Below are 22,177 nucleotides of genomic sequence, written 5' to 3'. Positions count from 1 at the left end.
TTAGTAGAGATGGGGTTTCACCATGTTGGCCAGGCTGGTCTTGAATTCCTGACCTCAGGTGATCCGCCCACCTTGGCCTCCCAAAGTGCTGGGATTACAGGCGTGAGCCTTTCTAGAGCGAGGTAAAAGTTGAGGCTCTGCCCAAGGAGGCAGAAAATGGTAGATTTACAAGTCTGGCCCTTCAGAACTTTCACACCTAGAAAGTGTTTATTCATAGCAATGAGTGGTGCCTGATGATCGATTTGTGAGTCAACCAGCTAGAGTAAGAAAGATAGAAAAATGGAACATCATCTATAAAACCTTGGCCATTGAAATTCCTCCTCGAATATATTCCAGCATTACTACATTCCACCACTTATTAGAGAATGGACAAACTATTGAAAAAAAAGATGAAAAGCAATCATGGCAATGGCTAACTAACTTTCTCAAAGAATATCAGCTGCTCTGGTATTCCTGCATGCAGGTCTTGAGAGAAATCAGCTGCCCCGTATCCTCTCTCGCAATCCAAACCTCCTGGGCACACTCGCTCTGGCACCAGCATGGAGCTTCAGAGCACCTGTGTACCAAGAAACTAAAGCAGGCAGTCTCACTGCAATCTTTTAAGGATCTTCTTAAAAACGTATCAGAGGCCGGGCATGGTGGCTCACGCCTGTAATCCCAGCACTTTGGGAGGCTAGGCGGGCGGATCACGAGGTCAGGAGTTCGAGACCAGCCTGGCCAATATGGTGAAACCCCATCTCTACTAAAAATACAAAAAAAAAAAAAAAAAAAAAACTAGCCTGATGTGGTGGTGGTGTGCGCCTGTAATCGCAGCTACTCAGGAGGCTGAGGCAGGAGAATCGCTTGAACCCAGGAGGCTGAGGTTGCAGTGAGCCAAGATTGCACCACTGCACTCCAGCCTGGGCAATAGAGGGAGACTCCATCTCAAAAAAATAAAATAAAATAAAATAAATAAATTATATATATATATATCAGAAAGAAGGCATTACTATCATGTTGTGGCCTTCCCAGTCACTATTATTAAAAGCAGCAGATTCATTACTTCCTGAAAAAAAGTCAATGTTGGCCACCAAATGGCTTCCTCTTCCACAGGTCTTAGATAAAATGCCCCATTCATTTTTCTTGTTTGTGTTTCTCTTTCTGGAAAAGCAGAAGATATTTTTAAGAAAAGGGAAATTGTATAATTGTACACAACTGTGTACAGACATATCTCAGAGATATTGCCGGTTCGGTTCAAGACCACCCCGGTATAAAGTAAATATCAGAATAAAGTGAGTCACACAAATTTTTTGGTGCATATAAAAGCTATGTTTACGCTATACTGTAGTCTCCTAAGTGTACAATAGCATTATGTCTGAAAAAAACAAAGTACATACCTTAATTATAAAATACTTTATTACTAACAATCGTCTGAGCCCTAGGTGAATAGTAACCTTTCTGCTGATGGAGGGTCTTGCCTCAATACTGATGGCTACTTACTGATCAGGGTACTGGTTGTTGAAGCAAGGGGTGACTGAGGCAATTTTTTAAAATAAGGCAACATTGAAGTTAGCTGCATGAATTGACTCACCCTTTCACACAAGATTTCTCTGCAGTACGTGATGCTGTGTGACAGCATTTTACCCACAGTAGAACTTCTTTCAAACTTGGAGTCAGCCCTCTCAAAACCTGCTGCTGCTTTATCAACTAAGTTTATGTAATATTCTAAATCCTTTTTTGTCTTTTCATCAATCTTCATAGCATTTTTTGGTTTTTTTTTTTTTGTTTTTTTTTTTTTTTTTTTGAGACGGAGTCTCCTCTGTCGCCCAGGCTGGAGTGCAGTGGCGCAATCTCGGCTCACTGCAAACTCCGCTTTCCCGGGTTCATGCCATTCTCCTGCCTCAGCCTCCCTAGTAGCTGGGACTACAGGCACCCGTCACCACGCTCAGCTAATTTTTTGTATTTTTAGTAGAGACGGGGTTTCACCGTGTTAGCCAGGATGGTCTCGATCTCCTGACCTCGTGATCCGCCCGCCTCACCTCCCAAAGTGCTGGGATTACAGGCATGAGCCACCACGCCCGGCCCCTTCATAGTATCTTCATCACGAATAGATTACATCTCAAGAAATCACTTTATTAGCTTATCCATAAGAAGCAGCTCCTCATCAATTCAAGTTTTATCATGAGGCTGCAGTAATTCCGTCACATCTTCAGGCTTCACTTCTCATTTCAGTTCTCTTGCTATTTCCACCACATCTTCACTTGTTTCCTCCATTGAAGTTTTGAACCCCTCACAGTCATCCATAAGGATGGGAATCAACTTCCAAACTCCTGTTAATGTTGCTATTTTGATCTCCTCCTATGAATCCCAAATATTATTAATGGCATCTAGAAAGGTAAATCATTTCCAGAAGGTTTTCAATTTCCTTTGCCAAGATCCATCGGAGGAATCACTGTCTACGGCAACTATAGCTTTATGAAATTTTTTTTTTTTTTTTTTTTTTGAGACAGAGTCTCGCTCTATAGCCCAAGCTGGAGTTCAGTGGCACAATCTTGGCTCACCGCAAGCTCCACCTCCCAGGTCCTGGTTCAAGCAGTTCTCCTGCCTCAGCCTCTCAAGTAGCTGGGATTACAGGCACGTGCCACCATGCCCAGCTAATTTTTGTATTTTTAGTAGAGACGGAGTTTCACCATGTTGACCAGGCTGGTCTTGAACTCCTTACCTTGTGATCCACCCACCTCAGCCTCCCAAAGTGCTGGGATTACAGGCATGAGCCACTGCTCCTGGCCAAAATGTATTTTTAAAATAATAAGACCTCAGATTTTAAATTACTCCTTGATCCATGAACTAAAAGACATGATATGTATTAAAAGACATGAAAACAAAATTATCTTGTACATCTCCATCAGAACTATTGTGTGGATAGATGCATTGTCAATAAGCAGTAATATTTTGAAAAGAATCTTTTTTCTGAACACTAGGTCTCAACAGTAGGCTTAAAATATTCAGTAAACCATATTGTAAATACTATGCTGTTATCCAGGCTTTGTTTTTCCATTTACACAGCACAGGCAGAGGAGATTTAGCATCATTCTTAAGGGCCCTGGGATTTCCAGAATGGTTAATGAGCACTGGCTTCAACTTTAAGTCACCGGCTGCACTAGCCCCAACAAGAGAGTCAGCCTATCCTTTGAAGCTTTGAAGCCAGGCATTGACTTCTCTTCTTTAGCTATGAAAGCCCTAGATAGTATCTTCTTCTAATAGAAGGCTGTTCCATCAACACTGAAAATCTGTTGTTTAGCACAGCCACCTTCATCAATGATCTAAGCTAGATCTTCTGGATAACTTGCTGCAGCTTCTTCGTCAGCACTTGCAGCTTCACCTTGCAGTTTTTGTTATGGAGATAGCTGCTTTCCTTAGACCTCACCAACCAACCTCTGCTAGCTTCCAACTTTTCTTCTTTAGCTTTCTCACCTCTCTCAGCCTTCATAGGATTGAAAGTAGTTAGGGCCTTGCTCTGGATTAGGCTTTGGCTTAAGGCAATGTTGTGTCTGGTTTGATCTTCTTTCCAGACCACTCAAATTTTTCCATATCGGCAATGAGGCTGTTTTGATTTCTTATCATTTGTGTGTTCACTGGAGTGGCACTTTTAATTTCCTTCAAGAACTTTTCCTTCACATTCACAACTTAGCTAACTTTTTGGTGCAAGAGGCCTAGTTTTCAGCTTGTCTTGGATTTCAACATGCCCTCCTCACTACGCTTAATCATTTCTAGTTTTTTATTTAAAAGTAAGAGATGTGTGACTTTCCCTTTCACTTGAATATTTAGAGGCCATTGTTGGGTTCTTAATTGGTCCAATTTCAATATTGTTGTGTCTAGGGGAAAGGGAGGCCCAAGGACAGGAAGAGAGATAGGGAAATGGCTAGTAAATGGGGCAGCGAGAACACACATATTTATCAAGTAAGTTCACTGTCTTTTTTTTTGTTTTTTTTTTTTGAGATGGAGTCTAGCTCTTTTGCCCAGGCTGGAGTACAATTGCGCAATCTCGGCTCACTGCAACCTCTGCCTCCTGGGCTCAAACGATTCTCCTGCCTCAGCCTCCCGGGTAGCTGGGACTACAGGTGCATGCCACCACGCCCAGCTAATTTTTTTGTATTTTCAGTAGAGATGGGATTTCACTGTGTTGGCCACGATGGTCTTGATCTCCTGACCTTGTGATCCGCCTGCCTTGGCTTCCCAAAGTGCTGGGATTACAGGCATGAGCCACCACGCCCAGCCAGTTCACTGTCTTATATGGGTGTGGTTCATGGCACCCAAAAACAATTATTAATACAATAGTAGTATCCAAGATCACTGATTACGGATCACCATAACAGATATAATAATAATTTAAAAGTTTGAAATTTGTGACAGTTGTCAAATGTGAGGCACAGACACCACATGAGTACATGCTGTTGGAAGGATGGCATTGACAGACTTGCTCAACGCAACGTCGCCACAACCCTCCAATTTAGAAAAAACACGGTATCTGCCAATTGAAATAAAATGGACCACAATAAAGCAAGGTATGCCTGTATAAATACACATTAGTATTCTCCTTCAGGCAGATCTAGTGTGTTTGAATCCAGTTCCGTGTCTCACTGCCTTTGCAGTGTTAGGCAAGTCATATTACTTCTCAGGGCCTCAGTTTCCTCCGTGTAAAGGAGGAAATAACAGCTTCCATGTTTAAGGATAGGGTGCTTGTCCACGAGATAAATGCAGGTGAAGCAATTAGCAAGGCATCAGACACACAGTGCTTAGAAGGTGTTAGTTCTTACTACTAATAATTTACTATTAATAACTATTACATAATGCTTACTATTAATAACATGTGTCTTATACATATTGCTTTTCATGTTTATTATTAATAATCCTTATAACTAATGCAGTGCCCCGTTACCCAGCAAGAATTCTATAGTAATAAGCGTTCCTAAACTACATATTCGTCACTCTACCAGGCTCCTGGCTGTGCCTCTGCCCCACACCCTCCTTTCCCCTCTGCCCTGGGACCTACTTTTTAAAAGCACATTTGAACAGAGCCATTTTGAAACAGAGAGCTACTGTATTCTGATTTCCTCTCTGGCCCAGAGTAAAACATGCTTGATAAAGAGATATTATTTTAAGGGAAATGAGGCTAAACACACTTTTAGTGAGTTGAAAAACAATCAATTTAAAACCAATTAAGGTAATTAAAGAAAATGTCCAGTGAATTAACGCTCAGATTAAAAATAACAAGGCTAATTAAAAACAACGCTTTCATTGAGTTCCCCAATTAACAAATCACATTATTATTTTGAACTTGCTGTTCATTTCAACTCAGTAAAAGTGAAATTTTCTTTTAATAAGCTTCATTTCTGTGCTTAGGCAAATACTTTCTATATGTAAGTTAATATTTTGTGTATGTGTTCGTATAAAAAATACTAAATTGTTTGCTTTGCCAAGAAGCCGAAAGAAATAACTAGGGCAGTGGTAGTGGTTAGCACTCTGGTCTCTGAATCCAGTAACTAGGGTGTCTCTCTTGATAAATCCCAGGTGTATGACAGGGACTCAACAAAGAGTTACTGAATTAATGAATGGGTATCCAGATTTTCTAAGATATCAACCTGGGAAGGGGGGCGAGTCAGGAGAAACTGAAGATAAAAGTAGAAAACAAATGTTTTATTTGAACTGCGGTGGGTTTAGAAAACCAAAAGTAACCAGCATTTAAAAATCAGGAGGTGAGCTGGGCGCGGTGACTCACCCTTGTAATCCTAGCACTTTGGGAGGCTGAGGTGGGCGAATCACAAGGTCAGGAGTTCGAGACCAGCGTGGCCAACATGGTGAAACCCTGTCTCTACTAAAAATACAAAAAATTAGCTGGGCGTGGTGGCGGGCGCCTGTAATCCCAGCTATTTGAAAGGCTGAGGCAGGAGAATCTCTTAAACCCGGGAGACAGAGGAGGTTGCAGTGAGCCGAGATCGCGCCACTGCACTCCAGCCTGGATAATAGTGGGAGACTCCGTCTCCAAAAAAAAAAAAAAAAAAAAAAAAAAAAATCAAGAGGTGTTGCTTAAACATCTAGATTTCCAGCATCTCTTGATAGCACAGAAGCTCTAGAAACAATGGGCCTGTGTTTCCATACAGCAACTGTCCCTGGCGTTACTAACAGCGGCTCCCTTGATCAGAGCAAGGGCTCCTAGGAGCTCCTGCGTTTGCCTCCAGCCCTACTCCTCACTTCCATAGTGACAGGGAGGGGCAATTTCTATGTTCTTTATGCTTGCACCTCTTTAGAGAAATAGTTCTCTGGACTGTTTTTATCTCAAGTGGGAAAATTTTTGAAAGCCACATTACTTTTTTTATATTTGCCTGCTTTATTTATTTACATACCTGGTTGGTCCTAGAGGTGTTTGAGATAAATGTGACCTCCCATCTACTCGCATATACAATCATGAAAGAGGTAATGAGTCAAAGCCACGTGATACAATCAGATGCTAAACTGGTGCTGCAGTTTAATCCAATTTAGTGTTCCACAAGCTCACAAAAATGTTCAGATCGGAAGGGATGTTTGACTTACGGTCCAATGACCTTATTTTACAAACAAGGGCCCAGAAGCCCAGAGAAGGGGAGTGACTTACCCACGGTCACACAGCGAGTTAATGGCAAGGCTTGAGTCAGGACCTGAGGCTCCTGGTGCCAATGTGGAGTCAGGGCCACCAGACTCCACAGGTCATGGAGGTTATACAGGTGGCATGTCCTCTAAAAATGTGCTCAGCTGACATGACATTTGATAAGGGAGTCCTTGCCCCTTTGGCATCTGGCTCAGAGCTGCTTCAGCTGAAGGAAGCTGCCTTTTCTTAATTAGCAATAAAGATGTTATGAGGACTCAGGGGAGCCTGCGTGGTGTAGTTTTCATAAAGGAAAAAGAAATAAAAGAGGGTTTTTGAGTCAAAGAGATCTAGGTTTGAATCTCGGCTTGTCCCCTTATTCGTAGTGACATCTTAAGCAAGTCACAATATATCTGGGTCTCACTTTCTCTGTAAAAATAGGGCCAAGCACAGTGGCTCACACCTGTAATCCCAGCACTTTGGGAGGCCAATGTGGGAGAATTACTTGAGGCCAGGAGTTCAAGACCAGCCTGGGCAACATAGCGACACCCCATCTCTACAAAAAAAAGAAAGAAAGAAAGAAAGAAAAAGTGGTGTTGGGCCTGTAGTCCCAGCTACTCTAGAGACTGAGGCAGGAGGGTGGCTTCAGCCCAGGGGTTCACTGCTGCAGTGTGACCGTGCTGCTGCACTCCACCCTGGGTGACAGAGACCCCATCTCTTTTATTAAAAATTATATATATACATACATACCTATACACACACACACACATACTATTAAAATTATGTTCACCTATTTCTTTTTACTTTTTAAAATGTGCCTACTAGAAAATGTACAATTATACACATGGCTCTCTCTAGAGTTCCAGGGACAGCACTCCCATGGCTGGGGGTAGTGGATGAAAATAATGCCTAACCCACAGAGCTGTTGTGAGGCTGCCCAGTCCAAAACTGGTGACATCATAGGTGCTCAGTAGAAGCCCCATTGTTACAGAGTCACAGAGACGGGTTCCAGCACCTTTTAGTTTTCAGTCTCCTAACGTGCCTACAGTGCTCTCAAAAACACGTGGCAAGAATAACCCCACTCTCCCAGCAGCTTCATGTCGTAGGGAGAAGAGACCAGCGGGCAGCCAGTCGGCTTTGGCAAAATGCAGTTCACCATCAACAGCCCTGACACCCAGAATTTGAGGGTGAGGAGAGTGCACCTTGATTGTTGGGGGCCTTGGAATTCTACTCAAAGTCATTTCTGGGTGGCTACAATATCCGCAAGCTTAGATGCCTCTTGGCTTGCTTGTGAAAGCCTGTGTGCCCTGTACGGTGAAAGGGAGAAACCAAGATTCTCTTTGAGCTTTCTGTGGCTCCTCTTCCAACTGGGAAACCTTAATAAGACTCAGTCTCCACCTCTATGTGGTGAGAAGAATGGTATCTTCCCTACTGACCTCTCTAGGTCAAGTGATATGTTGCACTTGAAAGTTCTTGGAAAAGTTTAGAGAGCAACTCAAAAAGTAAGAGTTAATTCTTGTCATTGTTTCCAAAGAAATACATCTTCAGTGTGGAAAATACCCGTGAGAGAAAAAAAAAAGAGAGAGAATTAAAATCCTTCATAATCTCACCACTTTTGTAATGATTATTTAGTGTCTCATTACTCAACGTAGGATAAGCTGGGAACCCGTTAGAAATGCAGAATCGCAGATCCTGCCTATATTAGTTTTCTCAGGCTGCCCTGATAACAAAATGCCATAGACTGGGGGGGCCTTAAACAACAGACGTTTTTTTCACAATTCTGGAGGCTGCAGGTACAAGATCAAGGTGCTAGCAGGGTTGGTTTCTGGTACAGCTTCTCTCCTTGGCCTGCAGATGGCAGCCTTCTTTGTTTATCCTTGTGTATCCTTTCCTCTGTGCCCGGGTACATGACACTCCTGATATTTCTTTCTCCTCTTATAAGGACACCAGGCCTATCAGATTAGGGCCCGACCCTATCACCTCATTTAACTTTAATTACCTCTTTAAAGATCCTATCTCCAAACAGAATTGCATTGAGGGTTAGGGTTAAGGTTTCAACATATGAATTGGGACAGGGTGAACACAATTCAGTCCGTAACGCAGCCCGAGACTCGCTCTATCAGAATCTTTATTTTGACCAGATCCCCAGTGATTCACATGCACATTAAAGTCTGAGGCACACTGGTTTAGTGTACAATCTTCCAGTCTTGCTTTTTTATATATGTTTTTACATATGTGCCAAAATAAAACCATATGTACTGTATTCTAAGCTATTTTGTTCAGCAGTATAATATTTAGCATATGTTATCAACAGTATCCTATGTCATTTAATATTACTCAGCCACATCCTATGTGATGCCCACAGCATATTCCATTATACAGATGTATCTTAATTTCCTAATTACTTCCTTATGGTTAGGTATTTATACGGTTTTCAATTTTTCAGCGTTACAAGAAACACTGTAATGAACATCCTTGAAGCAACATTATTTGTGTACAACCATATCTATCCTAAGAAAAAAATTGAACTGAACCTTTTTTTTTCTGGCCCTTTAGGAGGCCCTCGCCAAGCTCAGTCTCCTCAGCCCCAGAGATCTGGAAGCCCCTCCCAACAGAGGCTCTCCCCACAAGGCCAGCAGCCCCTGAGCCCCCAGTCCGGATCTCCACAGCAGCAAAGGTCACCAGGCTCTCCGCAGCTATCCCGGGCATCCAGTGGCAGCTCCCCAAACCAGGCCTCCAAGCCAGGTGCCACCCTCACCTCACAGCCCCGGCCCCCTGTGCAGGGCCGTAGCACCTCCCAGCAGGGTGAAGAGTCCAAGAAGCCAGCACCACCCCATCCACATCTCAAGTAAGTGCTTTGGGAATTGGAAAAGGTATAGGATAGAGCTGGGGTGTAGGCAGAGCTTGGCTGATTCAGGGTTAGGGACTTGGAGACAAAGGAGGACCCAACGAGGCCTTGCCTAGACTTCAAATAGGTAAAAACAGGACTAGAGGATGGAATTTGCTGGGGAGGCCCAACAAGGTGAGAGTATAGATTAGACACCACCGTGACCCTCCATGTATACACATATCAGTTATTTTTTGCTGCATAACAAACCACCCCAAAACTTAGTGGCTGAAGAAAACAATCATTTTCTTTGTTCATAATTTTTTGGTTCAGCTGTTTGTTCTGAGTTTAGCTCAGCTGGGAGGTTCTTCTGCTGGTGTCTCCTATAGAGTTACAGAATAAAACATAGGATACCCAGTTAGATTTACATTTCAGATAAAAAGCAGATGATTGTGAGTATAAGTGTGCCCCAAACATTGCATGGAATATACTTACACTAAAAAAAAAGTCTTAGCTTTTTATCTGAAATGCACATTTATCTGCACATTTTTATTCGCTAAATCTGGCAACCCTACTTTCCTGGGATCACTCATACGACTGCAGTCATCTGGCAGCTTCACTGAGGCTGGATGGTCCAAGAAGGCCTCACACACACATGTGGTTGTTGGTGCTAGCTGTCAGCTGGGCCTCTTTCTCTCCATGGGGTCTCATCCTCCCCAAGGCTAAGACGAGCTTTCTCACATGGTAGAACTGCTTTTAAAAAGGGAGAAAGTACAAGCTGCAAGGCCTCTTCAGGCCCAGCCTTTGGAGTTATGAAGTGTTATTTTATCACATGCTTTTAGTCAAAGCAAGTCACAGGGCCAAACCCACATTCAAGAGGTAGGAAATAAATTTTTGGTGGGAGGAGCCATGAAGTCACATCTCAAAAGGGCAGGCTACAGGGACAAGAGGAATCATTGCAGTCATTTTTGTAAGCCATCCATCACAATACACATACACATCCTGTTTCCTCTGAGGCCCATCTCTTGATTTGTCCTAAAGAGAGGTCCCAAGTAACTGATCTTTGGAAGCTCCGCCGTCCTTCAAGGCCAAATGTTGATCATCACAGTTCACAGCTAACAGCTGTTGTCCACTTACTATGTGCCAAGCACTTTACTTACTTGGGTTTTTTTTAAGGTCTCACAAGCTTAGGAGTTCATAACTATTTCTTATCCCCATTGCACAGATGAGTAAGCAAAGAAAGATTAAATAACTTGCCAAAGTTTCCAGTTAATAACTAGAAGAGCTGGGATTAAACCCAGGACATCCAGTCTGGGGATCATGCTAACAACTATTTTTTTAATAGGTAATATATTCACATGGTTCAAAGATCTAAAAGATATCAGTCCAGGTGTGGTGGCTCATGCCTGTAATCCCAACACTTTGGGAGGCCAAGGTGGGTGGATCACCTGAGGTCGGGGGTTTGAGACCAGTCTGGCCAACATGGCGAAACCCCATCTCTACTAAAAATACAAAAATTAGCTGGGCGTGGTGGTGCGTGCCTGTAGTCCCAGCTACTCAGGAGGCTGAGGTAGGAGAATCGCTTGAACCTGGGAGGCGGAGGTTGCAGTGAGCTGAGATCGCACCACTGCACTCCAGCCTGGGCAACAAAGTGAGACTCCATCTCAAAAAATAAATAAATAAATAAATAAAGATATCAAAGATGTATGTTGAAAAGCCTCGTTCCCACCCCATTCTCATCCAATGCTTTGCTGCTCCCATCCCCAGAAATGACTTTTGTTAGTTCCCATGTGTCCTTTCAGTGCTTCCTTATGCAAATAAAAAAATATTTGCATAAATAAATAATAAAAATGTTCAGATCCTCGCCCTCATTTTCTTACACACACAGGAGTATTCACTATCCACACCATTCTGCTCACTGCTTTTCATGTTTAATAATAAATCCTGGGCTGGGTGTAGTGGCTCACACCTATAATCCCAACACTTTGGGAGGTTGAGGGGGGCGGATCACAAGGTCAGGAGATCGAGACCATCCTGGCTAACACGGTGAAACCCCATCTCTCCTAAAAATACAAAAAATTAGCCAGGCGTGGCGGTGTGTGCCTGTAGTCCCAGCTGCTGGGGAGGCTGAGGCAGGAGAATGGCGTGAACCCAGGAGGCGGAGCTTGCAGTGAGCTGAGATCGTGCCACTGCACTCCAGCCTGGGTGACAGAGCAAGACTCCGTCTCAAAAAAAAAAAAAATCCTGGAGCACCCAGTTCCTTGGAATTTTATTTTTTATGGCTGTGTAGTATTCCGCTGTACCATTGTACTATAATTTATCTAACTAATCCACCACAAATAGAAACTTGGTTTGATCTTACAAATAATGCTGCAATTAATAAATCTGAACATATACTTTCATAGTTGCAAGACTCACTCTAGAGAAAATAACCTGACATGATGTTGTTGGATCAAAGGATAAATGTATTTTTAGTTAGACAGACACTAGCAAATGGCCCTCCTGGCAATATGGAATAGCAGTTGACAGCACAGACTCTAGAGTCAGACTGCCTGGCTCCTAGCTCCACCACTTAAAAACTACACGACCTCAGATAAGTTGCCTAACCTCACTGTGCTTCAATTTCCTCACACGCGGAATGGGGACAACTACACAGCGTTATTATAAGGATTGCAATGAGTTTATGCACAGTTGGTGCTTAGAATGCTGCTGCCACTACAGAGGCTTATCTGCATACAGCCTGTCACCACATAAGGAGATCAGCCAACTAATCACAGGACAGACAAGGGCTCTGGGCCTTAAACCAGGTTTGGTCACTGACCTTACAGTGTTCTAGCTAAAAACACGTAAATTTCCTGACTTACTGCTTTAAAGAACTTGGTTCAATTCCAAGTCAGCAGGTATTTACCGAATTTACCTACTCTGTGCCTTGTTCTAGATAAGACTCTCTGAGGGTTAATAAGCAAGGAGTAAAAGACAGTCCCTGCGTTGAAGTCTCCAGTTTTTTGTTTTGTTTTGTTTTTTGAGACGGAGTCTCGCTGTCACCCAGGCTGGAGTGCAGTGGTGCCATCTCGGCTCACTGCAACCTCTGCCTCCCGGGTTCACGCCATTCTCCTGCCTCAGCCTCCCGCGTAGCTGGGATTACAGGTGCCCGCCACCTCACCCGGCTAACTTTTTTGTATTTTTAGTAGAGATGGGGTTTCACCGTGTTAGCCAGGATGGTCTCGAGCTCCTGACCTCGTGATCCACCTGCCTCGGCCTCCCAAAGTGCTGGGATTACAGGCGTGAGCCACCGCGCCCGGCCTGAAGTCCCCAGTTTTTAATGTGACGACAGCATCACATGCAGAGCTCTTCAACTTTTGACACATTTACATAATCTCTTCCTATGTCTGTTGCCTCCCCTCCTATGACTGACTGTGAGCCTCCCGAGGCAGGGCCTGAATCATATTCATCTTACACCCCTGTCCCCTAGCACGGGGGAAGTGCTCAGCAAGCAGTTGCTACAGGCTGGCATTTGGGAAGCACTCAGAATGGCATCTGCCATTCAAAAAGTTGGCACTAAAAGAATTCCAAAAGCGGGTGGGAGACAGAATTGGCCATAAAGACATTGGAGAAGAGATGGGAATTGAAGTCCAGAATGTCAGAGCTGGAAGAGGCCTGAGGGTCAGCAGGACGAACCCTTCGCTCTACAGATGAGGCAAAAGAAGCCCTGAGAAGGTAAGTTCCTTGCCCAAGGCCACAGACATCAAAGAGCAGAGAAGGTTCTAGAATACAGGCCTCCTGATACCTAAACGGTGCTGGAAATAACTGTAACCTGATGTTGATACAGCACATTGCAGTTTACAGAGTGGGTTTGTACCCATAGGCAGGAGAGCAGCCAAGCTACTCTTCAGCAATGCCTGCTGCCTCAACAGTCTGGTATAATGGAAAGAATGTGGCCTCTGGGTGCTCCCCCATTACTTGCTGTGAGGACCTGAGCAAGTTACTTGACTCTGTGAACCCCTATTTCTGGACCTAAGAAATGAGGAAAATAACCACCTTGCAAATTATGTGTGTAATGTACCTAACATCACGTAAGCATTGGAATGCCTGGTTTCTGTCTTCATAACCTTATGATGATTGGGGTAGCCCCATCTGGCTTATAGGCAAGCCCCCAAGACCTATTTCTTTGATAGTCTTCGCCTTGTCTTCCTCAACCCCCTTGCCTTTCTGTTTCAGCAAATCTCAGTCCCTGACTAACAGCCTCAGCACATCCGACACCTCCCAGCGTGGGACCCCAAGTGAAGACGAGGCCAAGGCCGAAACCATCCGCAACCTGAGGAAGTCTTTTGCCAGCCTGTTCTCTGACTAACGCCATCCAGGCTGGGAGGGGAAGAGTGCTCTGCTACACTCGTCCCCCTCCTGCCTCATCTTCCTTCTCAGCCTTGGTTCCTGATGGGAACAGAATGGAGGGCCTGAGAACATACTTTCTAAATGCCTTTGACCCAGGAACCGATTATCTATATTTGTTCCCATTTTCCTTTACCGTGACATTCCAGCATTGTCTGACTGAGAGGTGGGCCTTTGAGAGCCTCCAGGTTCCTCAAAATAGGCCTGAGTGATGGGCATCACACCCTCTGCCTACCCACATGCCTGCTTCCGTGCCAGATAACCAAGTGAGATGTCTGCGAGTGGCTAGTTTTCACATTCTTACTAGTGTTTGGCTCACCTTTGGGCAAATGCCCCCTCTAGGCCTTGCCCACCTCCATCAAATGCAGACACTGTAGTCAGACCTCAGCAATATAGGAGGCAATAATCTTTTAACAGTGTTTTGCAAACAAAAAGAGAAAATCCCAGCCAGGGGAACTCGCCACCTGCCCACGCTAGTTCCATCCACGCTCAAGACCTGCCCTTAGACCAGGCAGGCAAAGGCCCCCATCACACTCAGCCACTAGTGGGGTCCTGAGGCCAGGAAAGAAACCAGACCCTGTATGACAAGTGGGGTCTTTGAGAACACAACAGAAACAGGGGGGCCCTTGTAATGCCACTCATACTCAGAGCATTATTCTTATTTGGACAGCCAAGGGCAGATCACAGGTTATTGCAGGAATAAAGACTAGTTTACAAAGGAGAAGGAGGCCCTGGATTTCCCAAGGAAAGGGTCAGGTTAGGGCTCCTGTACCCATTCTGTCACACCACTGTTTGATCTCTCTGGTGTCCCACCAGGAATGCCGTTTCCTTTTTATGGATCTGTTGAGAACCAGAGAGAATCAACAGATCAATGACATAGGATCCGAAGTGCAATGATAGTCACTTCTAGTTTGGCATTTCACAAACTCTGTACAGCAAGGTATTGGTAGGTTACTCAATTTCAAAAGGGTCCCATGGTCAAATATATTTAGGAACCACTGTTTGTACTTCTTTTTTGGAGATGCATTGTATATAATATATGTCAAAGGCTTTCAGAATTCCTGCAGGAAAGAAATCAGCTTTGTTAAATACAAACTGATTTGACTCAACAAGTTACTTGCAGAGCTGGAAAAAGTAGTCTAACTCCCTTCCCAGTGCTCTTTCCCCTGTACCAGTCTGCCTCTCATGCTTAGATAGCGTTCAGCGGTGATCCAAATCACCAAGCACCTGGTGCTAGAAACATTGTAGGTGCCAGAAGCAGCCTCCTGGTCCCAAAGAGAGCCCAAGATATTAAAACATAGCCATGTTAGCCCCTTGCCTGCCACTTTGCAACCCAAGATGTCTTCCCTTTGCTGTCCACAAGGAAGAGAGGGAGGTAAAAATGGAAGTGGCTCTGGCCTGGAGCAGCTTCTAGTTATGCCCAAGCAATGCAGATTGTTTGGTAATTAGCTGAGATCCATCCAGGTTCCCAGGAGCATAAAAGCAATCATTTCCTTTTTGGTCCTCCAAAACCAAACTGGAGTGGTGATGTCAGGGCCAGAGACCCTCTCCTTCTGTGGGCATTGGGTCACTTAGAACTCTCAACCTCAGAAAAGCCTGCCTTCAAGCTGGCTTTTGACAGGCTATTGACTGGACACTGGCTCAGTATCGAAAGTACTAGCTGTGCACCTGGCTGCCGGAAAGCCACTTGGCCTTTAGGGCGGTCCTCTTCACATTGCCCTCTTCCCTCACTCATGATCAGGTCTGGATTTAAGAGCAAGAGACCCCAGGATAATTCAGAAGTCCTCTCTCTCCTCCTGTTCAAGACTCTTGGTCTGGGATTCAATAATAAGTAGGAGACCTGACATAAGAAAGATCAGATAGGTCCAATTGCCAGTGACCACTGGGAGCCATAATTTGGCAGCTGGAGACGGGTAATCTCAGGCCTGATTAACACTGGCTAGGATCAGCGGCAAATAAAATAGCCATTGTGTGAGGTGAGAGGTGAAGAGGCGAAGGCCTGGTACTCTTTCTAGTGCCCAAAAAGCCCACCACCCTTACTCTGTCTCCATGCTCGGCTGAGTTCCATGTTATAGGACAGTCCCTGCATGTCTGGCATGTCTGGAGCTCACTCTGCCCAGTAACACATCTCCCTTCTTTTTGCTCAACCTGTGCAATGCAACAGAACTAGTCTTGCCAGGAGCTGGCAGAATCCTATCCAGAGGCAGCTGAGATGATGCAGTGGGCAGTCAGACACATGAAGCTGCTGCTTTGCAGGCATCACTCTCAACACATTCTTCTAGACCCCCAAGGTGGATGGAGGTGGGGGTCCTGGGGTCAATATCCCACAGTCATGCTTGGGGGAGGTCAGGTGATGGCAAGGAATAGATCAGACCATTTGTAATCCGGTAGAACTTTGCTTCATCCTCCTGCTGCTGCTCACTTAATTCTTTCACCATTCCCTTGGAATTTCTGAAGAAAGCCAAGGGGGGCATAAGGAAAAGAGACAGGAGGTGAAATTCAAAATATCAGATGCGGGTACCTTTTAAAGCTATTCTGTTAAAAGAAATCTAACAGAAGAGAGTATAAATATTGATTAACGTAAGGTTTGATGATTAGCCAGTGATTCTAGGAGTCCCATTACTTAAACACACACACACACACACACACACACACACACACACACACACACACCTGGATAATAACTTGGAATTGACAAATGCACATCCTAAAATCCTGTCACCTCACTATGAGTTCACAGTTCTCTGAAAACCGGCTTCAAGAGGAGAATGGCTTCCCCACTTGCCCCCAAGAAGATAGGGATCACTAGCATAAGTCACACGAAGAGAGAACCAGAATACCAGCCTCTCAGACTGGAAGGTTCCTGGGCCCTTCCCCACTTGTTTCCTGACAAGGGCAGGTGAGGTTCTCCCATTAGAAGGATCTGGGGCACTGCTTATAAGAGCAGCCTATTACAAGATTCAAGCACAGAGAGCTATAGGAGTTGAAGTTTGGTTTCTTCCACTTAAAAAAATATATATCCACCCTCCTTATTCAGGGGTAGACCTTTCAAATATTAATAAATAATGCTGTGGAACATCCTGAATAAATGGGTAAGAGAAAACTTGTAAGGCAGGGTGTAACCACGAGGTCCTCAAGTTTGAGATTAAGAACACAGGAAACCCCTGTGGCAATCGTCCCTCTTCAACAATCTCACCCAGTTTTCACTCAGTAATAAAAGACAGCTCAAAACACACAACTGAATGGTAATAGGCTGGACAAAGTTTCTCAACGTGTGGGCCACGGCTGTGGGCAGAGCTAGTTACAAAGGCAGATGAAGCTTCATGTCGGACTAAAGGAGTCCGAATTGCTGGTCACAGGACCCAGAACCTGCATCTTCGTCAATCTCCCCACTTTGAATGCACTTTGATGTGAGACCAGCAACCCTGAGCTGGGCTGTGTGGGAAAGCCACTGCATGAGAAACAGTACTGCTGTGGGTGTGCTACAGTCTCCAACGCAGCTAAGAACCCACTCCTTTAGTGAGTGAAACTAGTGGCCCCATGAACAACGACCACATGGCCTAAATTCTCCCATATTCCTATATTCTGTCCTTTGGCCTCAGACACACCTCAGCATTCAAAGGATATCTCCCAGATACTCCAGTATCTGTGTACAACAGCAGCAGAAGCTCCTTCCAAACTCCAAATCAGGCCAGGCATCCTGATTTTTATAACCATACACAGATACATCCAGATCCACGACATAACACTAGTTTATAGCCAACACATTTAAATAATTTCCTCACCGGGGCCAGGCGCAGTGGCTCACTTCAGTAATCCCAGCACTTTGGGAGGCTGAGGCGGGCGGATCACGAGGTCAGGAGATCAAGACCATCCTGGCTAACATGGTGAAACCCCACCTCTACTAAAAATATAAAAAATTAGCCAGGCGTGATGGTGGGTGCCTGTAGTCCCAGCTACTAGGGAGGCTGAGGCAGGAGAATGGCGTGAACCCGGGAGGCAGAGCTTGCAGCGAGCCGAGATCGCACCACTGCACTCCAGCCTGGGCAACAGAGTGAGACTCTGTCTCAAAATAATAATAATAATAACAATAATAATCCTTTGCCCATTGGTCTGTGTATGAACATAGGAACCAAGGACACATAGGTCTCATGGCAACCCTAAAATAGTCTGTTTTGTCACATAGGCTAGCACGTGTTCCTTCCAAAAATGTAACATTTAATAACTGTGACATTTTGAAATGGGAAAGGGCAAAAAGGAGGGAGAGGGGAGTCACGCTATATAGACTCTAAAATGTTATGTTTGTTGTTTTTTTTGCTTTGTTTCACAACTCTGAGCCAGAGAGAGGCTAGCATTTTCCCTCCAAGCTGACTCGGGGAAGCTGAAACACAACAAAGACCTATTTGATTTGTGCACAATGAACAGGGATTTAAAAACGCAGCCTTAGCGGACAGCTCTACCAGCCACAGAAAAGTTCTTCCAGATCTTCCTCCCGTCAGCACGATAAAATGGTACTGTACTTTGGTTAAATGTAAAATCAGCTTTCCAGGAATAGTGGAATATCCTTTCTCTTCCATCAGTTCCCTAGATTCTCTTCATTACTACATTCAGTCCCTGCTGAATTAACTAATATTCAGATACATTCAAGATAGAACACTCAGTTCTATCTTTCCAAAATTTAAGGGGATGATAGGTCTTCACTCACATGGTAACAAACACAGCAGCAAACCCCATAAAACTGAACATCAACTGCCTTCTGGAAGTTCTCATCTGGCAAGCTAGTGCAGGTATCTTGTGCATGGCTCAAGAGAGTGAAGCTCAGAGCACATTGCTTGGCACCCAGCAGGTGTTCAGGACATGTTTTAGCTCAGCCCTCCTAGAAAACTATGAAATAAAATCCAAACAAAGTATTAAGATTGAAGTAAAAGGATGTTTTTCTAAGAGTATCAATATATGGAAGTCACTTGCCCAGGAACAGAATCAAACTAACCGAAACCCAGTAAAATGAGATAGAGAAAAGAAGCGAAAGAAAATCAATGGCAAGTTTTCAACCTCAAAAAGACCTCTTCCAAACTGAATCTGAAGAGGAATGGGAGGAGGCAGAATGAGAACATGAGACCACTCCTTGGGGCTCACAAGAAGGTCAGGTGACTGCAGGGCTGTGAGCTGTAGGGGAGATGCCATTGTCAGCATCGGTCAGGGAGGTTGGAGTGAGCAGACCAGGACAACTCCACAGCTTAAGCAGCAAAGGTCTGGGACCAAGGAAAGGAAGTACACAGACTGTGCTTCACACAACAAACACAGCAGAGTTCCAAACAGCACAGCCTCAGCTCGAACCAGCCCAGGAGCACACAGTGTCCTTTCAGGGCCTGCCCCTTCCAGCGCCTGAGGGCAGACTAATCTCTTATGCTTTATTCAACTTCGTAAAACACTGGTGGCTCATTTTATGTGTTTTGAATTGTTGAAAGGATGCAGGTTAGTCACGGGTTAAGCTCATTAAGTCAGCCTTGCAGATACAAGTGGCGGCTTAATTATCCTGGAGGCAGAGCTCATTGCCTGAGAGCACTTTAAAAGAGTCTCTGCTTTTCCTTTATCCTAGAGGGCAAGCTGGCTGGTTACTAACTATATTGTCGAAAGCTGTCCTAGACTCCTAAGTTGCTGCTGATTAACTGTTTCAGTCTAATATCTGGACTCTAATAGAAGGCAGCACTTTTGGTTTGGTAGGAGACAAATTGGACGGCTGGGCAACAAGTAAGTTAAAGTTGTCCATTTATCAAACACAATGCATAAGAGACACAGAGGCTCCCTTCTGTTTCCAGGGACTAGACACACAGCTGAAAGAGATGAGCTGTGGACACTTAGACCTTGTATTGAGATGAATTGGCAGGCCAAGAGGAAAAGAAAAAAGTGGTTGGGAAATATTTTTTGGAACTGGTGAGGCATTCCTGCAACGGAAATCAATCTAAAACTAAACATTCTTTCTACAATGTGTGTATAAAATACACTTACTTTATTTTATAGAGATGCGGTCTTGCTAAATTGCCCAGGCTGGTCTCAAACCTCTGGCCTCAAGCAATCCTCCCACCTAGGCCTCCCAAAGTGCTGGGATTACAGGTGACAGCCACTGCACCTGGCTACACGTGTTTTAATCCTTGAAAATCCCAAATCCCTTTCATTATTTTTATACTGATTGGTCTTCCCAACTGTAATTTGTTTCCAGACTCTCGTATTCTAAGTGTCTGTTCTCCACTGAGTCTAGAGCAGAAGCAAGGTCACCATTCTTTGGCACTCAGTTAACATACTATGTTTTGCTATGGATTAGCAGAAACTAAGTGCTGTAACCTATTGGGAATCTCAGGAGGGACTTTTTTTTTTTTTTTTTTTTGAGATGGAGTCTCACTCTGTCGCCCAGGCTGGAGTGCAGTGGCACGACCTCGGCTCACTACAAGCTCCACCTCCCAGATTCACGCCATTCTCCTGCCTCAGCCTCCCGAGTAGCTGGGACCACAGGCGCTCGCCACCACGCCCGGCTAATTTTTAGTATTTTTAGTAGAGACAGGGTTTCACCATGTTAGCCAGGAGGGTCTTGATTTCCTGACCTCGTGATCCGCCCATCTCGGCCTCCCAAAGTGCTGAGATTACAGGTGTGAGCCACCGCGCCCAGCCAGGAGTGACATTTAAGCTAGTCAGTTTAAATCAAATCTTTGTTCTATGTGACTTACCCAGTACTTCCCAATAATCTTATCCACTCCACACCTTCTACAGTCAACTGAAGACTACCCAAAGGAGCACTGCTCATGCATATGGCACAGCAGAGCACCGGGACCCGCGCAGCTCCTCTCTGAAGCTCTGTAATCAGGCAGCTAGTGCCTAGAGTAGGAGAAAGGCAAGTCTTAGTGCTGGGCCCTGAGTATAGTGAGCAAAAGAAGAAATGTCCAGCTCCATTAAAGAATTACAGAGGTAATAAGCAAAGCAGTGGTCCCAGGAATTGGAAAGACCCAAGCAAGAGTCAGAATTCAACAGTTTTTACACAAGGAATCTCAAAATCTTAAGTTGGAAGGACACCTTCCATGATTTGATTCCCAGCCACATAAAACCTGTATTTTTCATTTATAAATGGGGGGAATGGGGCAGAGAAAGCTCCTGTTAATTAAAGAGGAGGCCACGCGCAGCGGCTCACGCCTGTAATCCCAGCACTTTGGGAGGCTGAGGTGGGCAGATCACGAGGTCAAGAGATCAAGACCATCCTGGCCAACATGGTGAAACCTCATCTCTACTAAAAATACAAAAACTAGCTGGGCATGGTGGCACGCACCTGTAGTCCCAGCTACTCAGGAGGCTGAAGCAGGAGAATCGCTGGAACCCAGGAGGCAGAGGTCACAGTGAGCTGAGATCACACCACTGCACTCCAGCCTGGCGACAGAGCAAGACTCCATCTCAAAAAAAAAAAAAAAAAAAAATGTTGGGGGGAATAAGGGGCTACAGAAAGGCGTAGGACAAATCAATGATGTCGAACCGCATCTTACTAAGATGCTTTGCTGTGGCACTCTGAACTCTCTTGCTTGCTTCCATGACAATATATCCACGTGATCTCAGAAAATTGTGCAGTGAATAGGCTACAGCGAAACTATGATTTTCCTCTCATTATACACCAGCAATACATACAGCTCAACAGTCTCAGTTTAATGACAAGAATGTAGGATTTCACAAGCTTCTAACCATAAATTCAGCTTTTCAAGAGGAAATGCTTTGAGGATTGTCTTAAGAATTATAAAAAAACTATTGTGAGAGATCTGCAAATTTAGGTTTAGGCCACTGCCGATATCCTAAACTAAGCGAGATCTGTAATGTCTGCAAGTTAGTCTGAGGTGAGGATGGAAAGCAGCAACAGTATCCACAGGACACCAGCACCATCCATGGAGTTCTCAAGGGCCACTCAAAAAAGCCTGCATTCTGAACACTTGTTGTTTTATAGTTTTTGGTGCTTCTGGTCGTCATCATGTCCTCCCACGCCCACTACACACATCCACACATCCCCTGCATAATGCAACATAACATTGCAAAGCCACAAAGAAATGTATCAGAGAACTAGTATATGGACCCAACAAAGCTTCAGGAGGACCTTGTTAGACCCAATTAAAGCCATATGCCATCTAGTGAACACATTTTTAAAAGGCTATCCTGTAGCTCAGATATTACAAAATACCACAGAAAGAAATGTCAACAACTTCAATCCTTTACTACACATGAAGCTGCTAAAAGTAACAGGCCTCAAGAAAACCATATTATTCACTAAATTTTCTTCACTGTGATAAAAAAAAAACAACTCAATATACATGTGTAGCAAAAAAAAAATTCAC

The 22,177-nt window shown here is 44.4% G+C and overlaps 1 protein-coding gene and 1 long non-coding RNA gene across 3 annotated transcripts in view; one reads left to right on the top strand and one right to left on the bottom strand.

The window, feature by feature from the left end:
* Nucleotides 1-13,930, top strand: part of SYN3 (synapsin III) — a 545,178-nt gene extending 531,248 nt beyond the window's left edge. The window contains exons 1-3 of one of the 2 annotated variants that reach the window (XR_008517871.2): nucleotides 7,553-7,788; nucleotides 9,158-9,449; nucleotides 13,647-13,930. Coding sequence is in view for 1 of the 2 variants with exons in the window: in XM_009234294.4 (XP_009232569.1) it covers nucleotides 9,158-9,449; nucleotides 13,647-13,779 (425 nt within the window). In the remaining variant the exon portion in view is untranslated. Of the gene's footprint in view, nucleotides 1-7,552; nucleotides 7,789-9,157; nucleotides 9,450-13,646 lie in introns of those variants that run through there. The other variant, XM_009234294.4, reaches the window with a different exon arrangement.
* LOC134761170 (uncharacterized) lies at nucleotides 999-7,476 on the bottom strand. Its single transcript, XR_010139461.1, has 3 exons — nucleotides 7,352-7,476; nucleotides 6,632-6,889; nucleotides 999-1,140 (listed from the first exon to the last, which is right to left on the bottom strand). It is a non-coding gene; the product is annotated as an uncharacterized LOC134761170 (long non-coding RNA).
* Nucleotides 13,931-22,177: the final 8,247 nt, after the last annotated feature.

The sequence above is a fragment of the Pongo abelii genome, chromosome 23, assembly GCF_028885655.2.
Source record: "Pongo abelii isolate AG06213 chromosome 23, NHGRI_mPonAbe1-v2.0_pri, whole genome shotgun sequence".
Taxonomy (NCBI): domain Eukaryota; kingdom Metazoa; phylum Chordata; class Mammalia; order Primates; family Hominidae; genus Pongo; species Pongo abelii.
This window is presented reverse-complemented; position numbering and strand designations above follow the sequence as displayed.